Source organism: Theropithecus gelada, chromosome 4 (assembly GCF_003255815.1).
Source record: "Theropithecus gelada isolate Dixy chromosome 4, Tgel_1.0, whole genome shotgun sequence".
In the NCBI taxonomy this organism is placed as follows: domain Eukaryota; kingdom Metazoa; phylum Chordata; class Mammalia; order Primates; family Cercopithecidae; genus Theropithecus; species Theropithecus gelada.
This window is the reverse complement of record NC_037671.1, coordinates 130517576-130532910: the sequence shown is the minus strand read 5'-3', so window position 1 is coordinate 130532910 and position 15335 is coordinate 130517576. Positions and strand designations below refer to the sequence as shown.

The following is a 15335-nucleotide window of genomic DNA, read 5'->3' as shown; positions in this document are numbered from 1 at the left end:
GCCGTTGCAGAAATTCCTTATAAATAATATGATTTTGGACTAACGTGGGATTTAAAAGAGGTAATGGCAGCAAGAAACAACCGACAAGCCTGCTGACAGAGTAGGTGTGTGTCGAGGGTTCAAGTTGCGGAGTTTTCCTAGGCTTGAGCCTGGTGACAGGAAGACAGTCTCTTCAGTGGCTCACATGTAATCAGCAGTTCCCAAGGATACCAGGTCTTTGCTATGTTTTTCAAATCAAGTACTTTGTGGTCAAGTAAACTTGGGAACCACTTGGAATTTTGTTTCTCTTGTGAGAGTTAAGTTCACATTGACATATTGAAGACAAATGGCTGGGCGCGGTGATTCACACCTGTAATCCCAGCACTTTGGGAGGCCGAAGCAGGAGGATCACCTGAGGTCAGGAGTTCGAGACCAGCCTGACCAACATGGAGAAACCCCATCTCTACTAAGAATACAAAATTAACCAGGCGTGATGGCGCATGCCGGTAATCCCAGCTACTCGGGAGGCCAAGGCAGGAAAATTGCTTGAGCCCGGGAGGCAGAGGTTGCAGTGAGCCGAGATCGCACCATCGCACCATGGCACCATCGCACCACTGCAGCAAGAGCGAAACTCTGTCTCAAAAAAAAAAAAAGGCCAGGCACAGTGGCTCACGCCTGTAATCCCAGCACTTTGGGAGGCTGAAGTGGGTGGATCACGAGGTCAAGAGGTCGAGACTATCCTGGCCAACATGGTGAAACCCTGTCTCTACTAAAAATACAAAAATTAGCTGGGCAGGGTGGCGGGCACCTGTAGTCCCAGCTACTCGGGAGGCTGAGGCAGGAGAATCTCTTGAACCTGGGAGGTGGAGGTTGCAGTGAGCCAAGATCATGCCACTGCACTCCAGCCTGGTGACAGAGGGAGACTCCATCTCAAAAAACCAAACAAACAAGGAATCTTGATAAATTTTTTTTAAGCATTTCTCAGAAATATTTGACTGTGGAGCCCATGGCCTCACTGCTGTTAAAGTCTTGCCCATTGCTGGGTAGATTTGCTGTGTTGTATATTGAGGCAAAGGAAACAAATTTGGATCCATATTTTAAAGAAGTGATTGTAATAAATTATAAATGGACCATTATAAATCTTTCAGAATTTCTCTTTTCAGATTAACCTTATAGTCATCCCAGCCTTCAAGGATCTCTTCATCTGAGCCAGAAAACTTAGGCTCTTGGGTAGCTAATTAGGATATGGTATGAAAAATGCTGTCATAGAGAACAGGACAAACCATGGTTTTCAAGTTGTGGGTTGTGAACCATTAGTGGGTTGTAAAATTTTAGTAGGAGTGATCAGCGTTTTTTAAAAAAGAACAGGATGAAATCAGAATCACATGTAGTAAGGGTAATAGCTCACAGAACTGTTAAATGTGTAAAAAGTATTTCTTTTTTTCTTTTTATCATGACAAGTTGATAAAACAAGTTGGAGAGATAGAGATACATTGCCTGATGGGATAAATGAGGAATAATGACCATAGCTAATATTAATTGAGTTTTACTGTGTTCCAGCCACTGGGCTAAATGCTTTACAGGTATTATTTCATGAAATCCTCACAGTAGGTCTGTGAGATTGGACTTTTTACCTTTATTTTACAGATTGGTTTTTAATGTGTGAAGAAGTTAATTGCCTTGCCTATTGTCAAACATCTAGAAAATGGCAAGGCCAGGATTTTATCCCAGGAATTTTGATTCTAGAGCCCTTTTACTGTACTCTTCCCAGAGAAGGGAAAATCCTTCTCATCAGAAATGGCTTCCTAGAAGAGGCATGGCATTTCAGCTGCACTGTGTGAGTAAGATTCACTCAACAGATACTCAGGTATGAAGAAGGTATTTTAGGCAGAGGAAAAGGTGTAAAAGTAAGGGAAGCGAAAAGTAGTTTGCTGTGTTCTGTAAGAGTCATTTTGGCTAGTTTGAAAACATAGAAAAGACAAACTGGGTCCAAATTCTGCAGGTAAAGTTTTGCATATTTGGTTAGTAGGTAGTGGAGAACCATGAATTAAGTGTTTTTTTGTTTTTTGTTTTTGAGACTTGGTCTTACTCTGTCACCCATGCTGGAGTGCAGTGGCACAATCTTGGCTCACTGTGACCTCTACCTCCTGGGCACAAGGGATCCTCCCACCTCAGCCTCCCGAGTAGCTGGGACTACAGGCACGCACCACCATACCTGGCTAACTTTTGTATGTTTTTGTAGAGATGGGTGTCATGCGCGTCGATGTGAAGCGATCACCAAACAGGCTTTATCTGAGCAATAGAGCTTTTTAATCACTTGGGTGCAGGCGGGCTGAGTCCGAAGAGAGAGTCAGCGAAGGGAGATAAGGGTGGGGCCATTTTATAGGATTTGGGTACGTAAAGGAAAATTACAGTCAAAGGGGATTTGTTCTTTGGCGAGCAGGAGTGGGGGTCGCAAGGTGCTCAGTGGGGGAAATTTTTGAGCCAGGATGAGCCAGGAAAAGGACTTTCACAAGGTAATGTCATCACTTAAGGCAAGGACTGGCCATTTTCCCTTCTTTTGTGGTGGAATGTCATCAGTTAAGGCAGGGGCAGGGCATTTTTACCTCTTTTGTGATTCTTCAGTTACTTCAGGCCATCTGGGCATGTATGTGCAAGTCACAGGGGATGGGATGACTTGGCTTGGGCTCAGAGGCCTGACAATGGGGTTTTGCCATTTTTCCCAGGCTGGTCTTGAACTCCTAGGCTCAAGCAATCTGACCACCTCGCCTCCCAAAGTGCTGGGATTACAAGCATGAGTCACTGCTCCAGTGAATTAAATTTATGTAGGACAGTAACATGATCACATCTTATGTTTTAATAATATGGCAAACAAGAGCGTGGAATGGAGAGAGGAGAAACTAGAGGCATTTATATTACTGCAAGATTTTAGCCAACCTTCTTGGGAAAGGAAATCGTTTTTGTTTGACTAGCTTATATTTTATCTGTGTACTGTATAAGGGGTGGCATATGCTGGAATTAGTAGCGTTTGAAGAACTTTAATTCACCTGTGTATATGAGTAGATAATAAGCTTTGCTGTAATGGAGTGCTAATATATATTGCTCTGTCGTTATTGGTTTCTCTTTTGGAAACTGACTTGATAACAGTGATTGGGACTAATGAGGTTTTGGTTCTCTCTGCAGATACTGCTTCTAAACTAGGACCCATAGAAGCTATCCAGAAGTCAGTCCGATTGTTCGAAGAAAAGAGGTACCGAGAAATGAGGAGAAAGAATATCATTGGTCAAGTTTGTGATACGCCTAAGTCCTATGATAACGTCATGCATGTTGGCTTGAGGAAGGTGACCTTCAAGTGGCAAAGAGGAAACAAAATCGGTAAGAAATTAAGGAAGGTGATGTCAAGATAGTCCCTGTTAGAAGTAGCAATAGTTATACTTCTTTAGGTTAAATCCTATAGAGTTGGCCCTTTTTTCTTGTAGATACAATAAATATGCATTGTTACCTTTTTGCAGAGTGGTCTGGATTTTGTTTGTTTAATTTGTAAAATGTATTCTAAGAGCAATACAAAAGAGATTTCTAAGTGGTTCATTACGTTGGATCGTTTTGCTTAATAACCCTGGAAGTTGCCAGTGGAGAGGCACCAAAAATTGACCCACTTGTTCTAGTCTCTCTCTCTCTCTGTACACACACAGACACACACACACACACACACAGGACATGATTTGAAGAGAGACTGGATACAAATGAGGACAAGACAGTCTTCTTTTCTAAAACATTGCCTCATTAATTAATTAATTTCCAGGTGGAATTGCTTCTTGTAAAATAACTAGTGGTAAATTATGTGAGGGAAGAAGTCTTGTTGTGTTTCAGATCCTTCCCCCACTTAAATGTATTTATCTGTCACACATCTAGGTCTGAAGGGGGCGAACACAGTTGTATTAATAATATGGGACTTTGTCAGCCTGAGGAAACCTGATGTTTCCTTGGAGCTATCAAGGAGGGCAAAACCCACTGAAAACAATCAAGTACTTTATAAATTGGATTAATTACTGTTATCAGTCTTGTTCAGGCACATATCCTCTTGCTTTAATGTCCCAGAAGGTATGTTAGGGGAATGTCTGCTCCCACACACTCCTGGACATGTGCCAGTGAGGTAGACAATGGCCAGGGTTAGTCCTGGCTGTTTTCTTCTGCTCCGAGCCCCAGCCAAGATCTCCTTGAGGGGTGTGAGGGCTCAGAAGTGTACACCAAGGCTGCTTTTATTGGTCATTTTGATGCTTCTCCTGGGATTTACCCAAGTTGGTTCTGCTCTATTTAAAGATACTTGTAGGTAAGACATATTAAAGAGATTGCCTAAAACTTTAGTTATCAGGGAACATTTAGAAAAATTTTGGATCTTGCAATAGTAAACTGCAGTAAACCTAATTATAAATATATAAATATACATCCAAAATAATTGGACAGTATTATTGCAAGTTTAAGGAATGTAAAACAGCCCGCTGCAGTGGCTGGAAGTGCAGCTTGTTTGCGTTATTTGCAGGGGAAGGCCAGTACGGGAAGGTGTACACCTGCATCAGCGTCGACACCGGGGAGCTGATGGCCATGAAGGAGGTGAGTCACCTGGCTCCCTGGGGCCTTTGGGCCTGGCGGCTCTGGGTGATAGAAATTCCGTAAAGACGCTGGTGGTGATTCAGTTCTCTGTGCATAGAGCTGTCTTCAGCACCAGCACTGCGACAGTCAGGACCAACCAGGCAGATGCACTGAGATAACACACACAGACAGTGAAGGGGCTTACGATTCCAGAGAGGGTAATAAGTCACAAACAGTTCTAACAGCACAGGTGTGAGCAGTGCCTACGAGGGTGGCAGAGCTAAGTCTGATGAAGGCTTAGAGGAGATGATTAACAGGAGTGTCTTAGGGGGGCACTTTGGGGGAGAAGATAACAGTTATGATAAGCTTCAGAAACAACTGGCATTGAAACAGCTGGAGGTAGGATGGGGAAATGGCCAGGGAACCTGAAGTGGAAACAGGACTCACTGCTGTCTGTGGAGACATCCGGTTTGACATGGAAGGAGAGGAGGGGCGGGGAAGGGAGGCTCCAGCGTCTTGAGCTTGCTGTGGAGCTGCTTCCTCCTCCACACGAGGCTCCTCACTCCACTCTCTCCCGGAGCAGAGCCTCTTCCTCCTCTGTGCCCGGGACCTGGCTGCACTTCTGTGACTTCACTCCAGCTTGGCTATAAACTTCCTTTTTTCTTAATTTTTTGTTATTTTTAATTGACAGATCATGATTATATATATATTTATGGGGTGTAGAATGATGTTTCACTGTATGTGTATAATGTAGAGTGATTAAATCCGGCCAATTAACGTATTCATCACCTCACTTTACAGATTCGATTTCAACCTAATGACCATAAGACTATCAAGGAAACTGCAGATGAATTGAAAATATTCGAAGGCATCAAACACCCCAATCTGGTTCGGTATTTTGGTGTGGAGCTTCATAGAGTAAGCCGACCCTAATGACACTCTTTGTGTGAGGAATCAGTGAGGGCACAGAATGGAGTCCTGTTCTACATCACAGGTCTTCTCATTTCAGAGCACAGTAACTTTGCCTAATTCTCAGGAAATCTCCATGAGTTACATCATTTCTGCCTTCTCTCTGAAACTAGAGGAGTTCTTCCTAAAATGTAAGTTGTAGACTGTAGTCATTAACCCGACATCATAAAGCACTGAAACCCATCCTGCCAGTCAGAAGATTCTTCTAAAACGCCCCTTACACCACCTCTTGTGACTTTTTTTCCATTTTTTTGCTGAACCACTGTTGAGTACACTGTTAAGTAATACTGGTTTTTCTCTTGTATATATTTAGGGAGCCATTGTGAAATGAGAGAAAATTCAAACCTCAAATTAAGTTTCCCCCTTGTGTTTAGAAATAAACACGTCGAGGGAAAGAGGATAACTTGGAGCATCGTGGTGTAGAGCATGAGCTTCCAGGGGAAGTTGAAAATGGATCATTTTTAATGTTTTTACAAATTATGTTTAAAAAGGATGTGTTTCAGTACTTAATAATGTATTTGTAGGGACAGCCCTGTTGGTCCCTGTCTGAGATTATATAGCAGACTTAATTTCAGAGGATAATAGAAATTGATCCCCTGCGATTTGGAGATGTTCTTATCCCCAAGAGCTGTATAATTCCAGACAGAGGAGGCAGGCAGACACCTCTGTGGAGGACTTGGAAACGACTGTTGTGAGACACATTCAGTACTCAGGATGGCAAGTGTAGTATACCGTTAGAAAGAACATTCCTTTGGGGTGTGGCCTAGGAAGTTTTCCAGATTTTTCACTAGCGTACATGTAAGGAAAACCGTAAACACAGAGCTGCCCTTTATTCCTCCTGCAGGAAGAAATGTACATCTTCATGGAGTACTGCGATGAGGGGACATTAGAAGAGGTGTCAAGGCTGGGACTTCAGGAGCATGTGATTAGGCTGTATTCAAAGCAGATCACCATTGCGATCAATGTCCTCCATGAGCATGGCATAGTCCACCGTGACATTAAAGGTAATCCTACACCCGCCTGGCTGCTGTGGGTTAGAGCCACTGGTACCCAGCACGTGGGAGGGGCTCTGAAGACACGCATCCCATTCCCACATATGATTTCTCGAGATGGAAATACCTTTCATTGAAATATGCCTCCGTAAGGATCCTGTTTTCAGAAGCAAGGTAGAACCCATGTCTCTACCCAGGAGTCCACTCTGTCTGTTCAACACTGCTTTTAGAGAAATCTGTTTTCCCAAAATGGAGTTTGCTATTTTTATAGGCCGATTTGGCATAGCCCATGTAGTTACCAGACATTCGTGATCAAAGCAACCTTTTTTCCTCTCGTATCAGGATTCTTGTCTATTTATATATGAAAATCATGAATATGTAAACCGACAGTAAATCAGATCAGAAATGCACATACAAATTTGAGGCTACGTTTTTGAGACAAGAATGGGGTTTACACAAACGTTGAAATCGAGTTCTGCTGAAGATTAATTGGGCCACGCTGATGGATTAAAAGGGCTTTTCTCATAGCACGGGGGTGGGGAGGGGCGGGGAATTGCTGTGCTTCTGTCTCAGAATGGTCACCGTGGCATTTGCCTTAACCACGCCATGCCCCTCCCCTTTGTATTTGCAAGTCTTAAGGATAATTAAAATGGGGAAGTATTTTTGTGCCTAATTGGCCCTAGGCTGAAGAGTTTCATTCTGTCCTGTAGTCTGAGGCTAACCTAAACACATTCACTCAGGAACCGACCTGACTTCTGACCAGGGACGAGACCCAGTGTAGGGGGCTGTTTTGGATGACACCAGTCTGCTTTGGTCTAGGTGTAAGAATTGTTCGTGCTCTGTAATGTGGCTCACCCTGAATCACCCAGCGTATGCCAGTCTTGCTGGCGGCCTGCCTGTCCACTACCTTGCTTTGGTGTCTCGGGTCATTCTGGTGTTGGCTTAATTGGCTCTTTATCAGGCTGTAGCATTGCCCATTTCTAGTCATTCTGCCATAGACACCACCCTCAGTCTGTTCACTGTTACAAAATGGTGTCTTCATGTTTTATTCCGTGGCAGGAAGAGACTCCCTTAGAATCTGAACCAAGTCAGCTCACTGATATCCTTATCGAATGCTTTCTAGTTTAGCATGACTAAGAAGGTACAGATGTAGAATCGTTCGAGAAGATCAAGCTGCCCTTGTAGTCAGTTGTGGGGAGCATCAGCTCTAGGAGCACTGATTTATGAGTATTCGCTGTTGACCTCAGCTCATCAGATGGCTGCTTGTCTACTCCATTGGCTCTGTGTTGTTGCTTTTCAAAGGCGGTACCACAGGACACGATGCCAGAGATAGCATGACTTAGTTGGAGCAGTAATGTCTTATAGCCTAGAGCAAAAAGCCAAGCTCTCCTGAGAGATGAATAGTATCCCCAAATTCTAACTAGACTACAAGTTAAGCATATATATTGCTTGTAGGAATATTTGAAACTTGCGGAACAGTTTTCAGTCACGAACAAGTCCAAGGGCCTCAGCTGGGAATCTGAAGAACTGCAGTGTGTGTGCAGCTCTCATCTATATGTCACTTCCTGTTTCAGACGCTGCTGATTGTACACATCTCGAATTCTTCAGACTGCCACCACAAGCATTTGTGTTTTGTATGCGATTTCTTTTTAAGTATCTCTGTGGGTTATTAATGTTAGAATTTATGCATGTATTTCAGTTCAGAATTTATTGGTCAAGGCTACCTGCGCTGCTGTTAAAATTTTGTTGTTTTGTATTAACATTTGTGAGTGAATAAGGCTTACAAATCTTTCTGTGATTACACTTTGTAAGTCAAGTTTCATAAGCCTTTCTGTTGTTCAGTTTGTGAATGAACTTCCTGGTAGTTTAGATTACCATGTAACCTTGCCCACATTGTGTTTCAGAGGCTGCGTAACAACTGCTTGTTTCTTTTTAGGTGCCAATATCTTCCTTACCTCATCTGGATTAATCAAACTGGGAGATTTTGGATGCTCAGTAAAGCTCAAAAACAATGCCCAGACCATGCCTGGTGAAGTGAACAGCACCCTGGGGACAGCAGGTAGGGACCAGCTTGGTTGTTCTTTGCACTCTGACTTCATGCAGCATGCTTGGGACCTGCATGTTCCCTTCACCTTTCTTTGTCAGTAGAGATGGAAGAGCAGGTAAAGGTGTTCAGTCGTGAGAAGGGCTGCTTCCTCACACACTTGGGCTCTCACCCAAGATTGGTAAATTAAATGACTCATTTTAGGTTACAGGAGAGAGGAAAGCCTCTTTTTCTCACCAGAAAAACTCTTTTGTTGCTTGCATTGTCTTTCTTAAAGCCGTTGTAGTCTGAACAACACTGTGGTTCAATGGTGATGGTTCGTTTTGATCACTTAGTACCAGGAAATTTTGCCTCCTCTTTTGCAGGTTAAATTTTCCATTTTCATTGTGCATACAATTAATTTGAAAATGTGTATATTCAAACATTGTCTTTTAAAAGAGAATTTGTCCCTTTAAAAAGTTCGTTCAGCAGATTGATTTGAACTAAGTTTTTGATGTTTCCTATTGCGTAATTGCAGGAAAATAATATTGTACAATATTAATTTATTGCTTGGCTCTATTAATACATGGTGATATGTTTATAACCCATTACTCTCAACATATCTGTGACTTTTAAAGCATACATGGCACCTGAAGTCATCACTCGCGCCAAAGGAGAAGGCCATGGGCGTGCGGCCGACATCTGGAGTCTGGGGTGTGTTGTCATAGAGATGGTGACTGGCAAGGTAAGTGGAGCCCCCACACCTGGCGGAGGAACTTCGGAAGGGCACTGTGCATTGACAGAACAGTAGTTAATGGATTGATTATTCATTACAAACAGTGTAGACACTAAATAGTGAACATTATTAGAGACAAAAATCTTATCCATCGAAAGAAACAATAAGATTAAGACAAATGACAAACCGGGAAACAAATATTTGTAAGCTATACGCCACAGAGAACTCTTAGGAGTGAATTTAAGAAGCATAAACCTCTCATTAAAATACAGGGAAGCAAGCAGTTACAAAAAGCAACATTAATAAGTTGGAAACATGTCCACACAAAAACCTGCACATGAATGTTTACGGCAGCGTTATTCATAATTACCAAAACTTGGAAGCAACCAGCATGTTCTTCAATAGGTAAATGAATCAACTGTGTTATATTCATACAAAGGAATATTACTGAGCGATAAAAAGAAACATGCTATCGAGCCACAAAAAGACCTGGAGGAACCGTAAATGCATGTGGCTAAGTGACAAAAGATGCCAGTCTGAAAGGCCTGCACTCTGAGTGATTCCATCTAATGACATTTGGGAAGAGGCAAAACCACAGGGACAGTAGAAAGATGAGTGGTTGCCAGGGACTGGGGGAACAGAGAGACGAACAGGACGGAATTTTTACCTACTCTGTAGGATACAGTAATGATAGATACATGTCAGTATGTGAACGTCCAAACTCGTAGAATATGCGACAGAGTGAACCCTGATGTAAACTGTGGACTTCAGTTAACAATAGTGCATTCACATTGGTTCATCAGTTCTAAAAAATGGAGCACACTAACACGAGATATATATAGTAGAGGAAACTGGGACAGAGAGGGATATGGGAACTCTCTGTACCTTCCAGTTAATTTTTCTATAAACCCAACACTGCTCTAAAATGATTATTAACAAAAGAAAGCATGAAAAGATGACAACCTCATTAACCAGAATTATATATTTAAAAGTGAAATCTTTTTACTTAGCATATGAGTGACTTTTTTTTTTTTTTTTGAGATGGAGTCTCGCTGTGTTGCCCAGGCTGCCCAGGCTGGAGTGCAGTGACGTGATCTCGGCTCACTGCAGCCTCCACCTCCGGGTTCAAGCGATTCTCCTGCCTCACCCTCCCAAGTAGCTGGGATTACAGGCATGTGCCACCACGCCTGGCTAAGTTTTGTACTTTGGTAGAGACAGGGTTTCATTTTGTTGGCCAGGCTGGTCTCAAACTCCTGACCTCAGAATCCACCCGCCTCAGCCTCCCAAAGTGCTGAGTGACATTTTTAAAGATTGAGAATTCTCACTTTAAGAGAGTATGTAAAGAAACAGACATGTTTTGGACAGAAATTCCCTGTGGTGGGGCTGCTCTGGAGATGTTTCCAATCTCCATCAAAATTTTAAATGTGTACAGCACTTAAACCGAGAAGCTTTCTGCTTCTGAAAATGTATCTTGCAATGATAATATTAATGAGCAATTATACAGACGTATAAAGATGCACGTGCTGCACTATGTGTAGCTTACTGTACACATACACTGTTATAGCAAAAAAGTTAGAGACCTTTGTTCCTAAGTGAAAAGTTAGTGTTAAGTTACTAGTAGGAAATCAGTTAATTATAATGTAGCTATGCCTTGCAGCTGCTGAAAGAGATCACATATAAGTGCTCAATAAATATTAGCTAACATTATTTCTATTAGCATTAAAATAGAAAGGTGGTGGTTGTGATATCTGTGTTATTCCAGTAAAGCCACACATGAAAGAACAGGTTCTCATATTGAAGAATACATATTGGCAATAACGAAACAATAGTTTAGAAATTAGAATTCCATACACACTTAGTTCCTTCCCCTATGAATCTCATTTTTCATAGGATCGTAATGAAATAAGCTTTGCACTAATGGAATTTTTATTTTTCAATAAGGTAGCATATTAACCATCCCTCTAAGAGAATTGGGTTTTGTAGACTTTTTTATATCATTTTATATATTACATTTTTTAGTTGCATGATGATGGTTTCTAGATAATGTTGGACTAAATTGTGCACCCCAAATGGAGTAGGCAAACTATGCTGGCCACCTGTTTTATAAATAAAGTTTTGTTGCAACAGTTATACCATTTACATGTTGTCCATAGCTGCTACCATGCTGCCGTGACATAACTGAATAGTTGTGATAGAGATCATATGGCCTGTCAACCTGAAAAATTGTTCGGCCCTTTTAGTAAAAATTTGCTGTCCCCTAATACATATATTAATTATGAGATGCTTAAAAAGAGACTGAACATTTGCATTGTTTGTGGCTATATAATATTAAAATCTGATTTTTTTAAAACATCTTTTTTAGAGGCCTTGGCATGAGTATGAGCACAACTTTCAAATTATGTATAAAGTGGGGATGGGACATAAGCCACCAATCCCTGAAAGATTAAGCCCTGAAGGCAAGGACTTCCTTTCTCACTGCCTTGAGAGTGACCCAAAGATGAGATGGACCGCCAGCCAGCTCCTCGACCATTCGTTTGTCAAGGTTTGGCAGATGACTGGATAGTCTTTTTCATGTTGAAGTGTTTAAGTTCTGTTTTGCATCCAGACGTTAATGAAGGTTTGAAACTTTAAAGTAGCTATATCTGAAGTGGAAAGGAACTAAATGTATTATTATGCCAGGGATTTTTGTATGTGTTTTTTCATTTGGAAAATGTTCATTGAGATTCTTCTACTTGATCTCTTTTGATGGTGCATTTGAGATACACTAGAGACAGTAAGATGGAAATTTAAATGGGACGGGATGAAAGAGTTTCCACTCGAGAGTGTGTAGTCTACTTGGAGGGTCAAGACAGTAATGACTATCATTACCCTAAGAGCTGTGATAATGCTAGGTAAGGTTACTCAGAAGAGGAATTTAATTAAGTCAGCCAATCTCAGTTCTTTTTTCTCTAGACTGAGGTACTAGAGGTCAGAAGTGGGGGAGCGGGCATGGAAGACAAAGTAAAGAAGCTTGGGAACGCTCACCCTTCAGAGGAGTGGGATGGTCACAGAGCCCTGTGTAGGTAGATCCTGGTGAACACAGGATGTGGAAAAGGGCAGGAGGATAAGGCTGGAACAGTAACCAGGAGCAACATGAAGGAGTTTCCATTTTATTATAAACATAAATGATGACATAGTGTTTTAGAAAGATCACGCTAGAGGCAGAGGAATTGAGAAGGTTCTGATACAGCCAAGGGGTTGGGAGAGCGCGTTCCAGGTGAGTGATCAGTGGCATTTAAGAGTTAGAGTGCCATGACTGACCCCTGATTGGATGTGAAAGGTGAGTGAGGGGAGGAGTCTAGGGTGGCTCCCAGGTTTCTGGTTTGTGTCCATTTGCCAGAGTAGAGAAAGAAGCAGTTGGGTGAGGGGTGGGTCCAGAGGTGGTGGGTCCTCTTTGGTGGATGAAGCCTGGGGTACGTTTGGAACGTCTGCTTGGAGATTTCAGATGGGCATTTGGATATCTGGGGCTGGCACTGAAGAGGGATTTGAGGTAGGGCACAGGTGTGGGAGACAGAAGTATTGCTGGGAGGGTCCACAGAGGACAAGGGGATGAGAACAGAGCCCTGGAGAAAAAAGCCTCGCAAGACCCCTGCAGGAGAGCCCCTGGGAAAGGAAACGAAGGGGCGGAAGAGTGCGGTGATGCTCTTCTTGGTAACTGGGAGTAAGGGGCAAGCAACTGGACCAGCTATGGAGATGTTAGGGATTTGTAATTAAATAACAATGTATGTCTTAGTTATAAAGTGCCTAACAATTTGTATTGACCTGAGAGTGCACATACACATTTTAGAAAATGCTTTCATTAGTCGATTCCCAGGCTTAACTTTAGAGCAGTAACTTACCTTTGCCATTGTTCATTACATTTCTTAAGCCTTTCCCTCTGTGCCCAGCACAGTGCTGGGAGCATCAGGGTGACTGGATGGGGCCTTCCCCGTAAGGCTCGCACTGTGTGTATGCACAAGTACACACCTGCCTCTGCAAGGGCTCAGCTCTCTCCTGCTTCCTCACAGGTTTGCACAGATGAAGAATGAAGCCTAGTAGAATATGGACTTGGAAAATTCTCTTAATCACTACTGTATGTAATATTTACATAAAGACTGTGCTGAGAAGCAGTATAAGCCTTTTTAACCTTCCAAGACTGAAGACTGCACAGGTGACAAGCGTCACTTCTCCTGCTGCTCCTGTTTGTCTGATGTGGCAAAAGGCTCTCTGGAGGGCTGGTGGCCACGAGGTTAAAGAAGCTGCATGTTAAGTGCCATTACTACTGTACACGGACCATCGCCTCTGTCTCCTCCGTGTCTCGCGTGACTGAGAACCGTGACATCAGCGTAGTGTTTTGACCTTTCTAGGTTCAAAAGAAGTTGTAGTGTTATCAGGCGTCCTATACCTTGTTTTTAATCTCCTGTTGTTGAGTGCACTGACTGTGAAACCTTTTACCTTTTTTGTTGTTGGCAAGCTGCAGGTTTGTAATGCAAAGGCTGATTACTGAAATTTAAGAAAAAGGTTCTTTTTTCAATAAATGGTTTATTTTAGGAAAGCTCAGTTATATCGTCTTTTAATGGTTAACAGCTTATGAGGCAACCCAGTATGATTCAGAAGTCTGTCATTTTCACTTACCTGTTCCTCAAAAGGAGGAGCACAATCATGTGTGCTAAAGGTGGTCACTGGGTTCGGCGTCCCTTTAGGATCGCCTCGCTGAAAAGCAAAGGAAATAAATGAAGCAATACTAATGACGTAGGGTGGTTCTTTTTAATTATTTTATATTAACCAGCAAATTTATAACAGATAAAAGTTTAAACCTTGTTATCACATGTTGGGAGTTCACTTTATTTTTAAACCAAGATGTATAGGTGCTAGGTCAGTGTAAATACTGCTGAATGAGCTGATGAGAAAGCATCTTCTTCAGAAGTAAACATTTCAGCAGTTAGCTTTCTAAAATAGCCCCAAATTATACATCATTGATGGTGTTCTTTTTTTTTTTTTTTTTTTTTTGCTATTACATTTTTAAAACAGATTGACCATAAAGCTTCCTGAAATCTTTTTGGAAGATCACTGACTCCTTACACATAGCCACTGACCCTGGGCAAGTAATTTCTCAAGCAGGTTTTGTATTCATCTTCCTTCAGAAGAGTAGATCCTTCAGCCAAGAAGTTAACGTCCAGAGAATATTGGCATTACAAAAGGATTTATACAACCACTTAGAATTTTAAGACTTCTTAAAATACAGCTTTTTTAGTTACATTTTACATAATATTTGAAGGGTACAATTCAGTAACTTTTAGTATAGTACAGTTGTGCAATGATCGTCACAACCCAATTTTAGAACATTCCTATCACCCCCAAAAGAAATCTCGTGTCCATTTGCAGTCACTCCCCATTCTCACCCCCAGCCTTAGGTAACCACTAAATGATTTCTTGTTTCTATAGATTTTCCTATTCTGGACATTTCATACAAATAGAGTTTTATAATATGTGGTATTTTGTATTTGTCTTCTTTCACTTAGCCTATGTTTCTGAGATTGATCCATGTTGTGGCAGGTGTCAGTACATCATTCCTTGTTATTACTGAGACTGTTCAGACTGCCACACGCTTTATTTATCCATTTACTAGTTGATTGGGTTGTGCCCACTTTTTGATTATTATAAATAATGCTTCTCTGAACATTCCCATAGAAGTCTTCGTACAAAAATATTTTCATTTTTCTTGGGAGTAGATTTGCTGAGTCATATGGTAAATCTATGTTCAACACATTTTCAGAAACTTCCAACCTGTTTTCCAAAGTGGTGCACCATCTTATACCCCTACTAGCAATGTGTGAGGGTTCCAGCTGCTCCATACCCTCTCCAATACTTGCAATTGTGCTTTTTTTTTGATAATGTCTATTCTAGTTAATGTAAAGTAGTATCCTGTTTTGATTTGCATTTCCCTAAACTTCCAAACTGTTTTCCAAAGTGGTGCACCATCTTATACCCTCTGACTCGCAATGTATGAGGGTTCCAGCTTCTCCAT

At 41.8% G+C, this 15335-nt stretch overlaps 1 protein-coding gene across 6 annotated transcripts in view; it reads left to right on the top strand.

Annotated features, from left to right (window-relative positions):
* Positions 1-13867, top strand: part of MAP3K4 (mitogen-activated protein kinase kinase kinase 4) — a 126869-nt gene extending 113002 nt beyond the window's left edge. For 5 of the 6 annotated variants that reach the window (XM_025383656.1, XM_025383654.1, XM_025383655.1 and 2 more), the window contains 8 exons: positions 3163-3354; positions 4520-4590; positions 5371-5487; positions 6383-6542; positions 8467-8589; positions 9192-9298; positions 11652-11831; positions 13336-13867. In XM_025383656.1, the coding sequence (XP_025239441.1) occupies positions 3163-3354; positions 4520-4590; positions 5371-5487; positions 6383-6542; positions 8467-8589; positions 9192-9298; positions 11652-11831; positions 13336-13356 (971 nt within the window). In that variant the 3' untranslated portion in view covers positions 13357-13867. Of the gene's footprint in view, positions 1-3162; positions 3355-4519; positions 4591-5370; positions 5488-5578; positions 5670-6382; positions 6543-8466; positions 8590-9191; positions 9299-11651; positions 11832-13335 lie in introns of all 6 variants that reach the window. The other variant, XR_003119119.1, reaches the window with a different exon arrangement.
* Positions 13868-15335: the final 1468 nt, after the last annotated feature.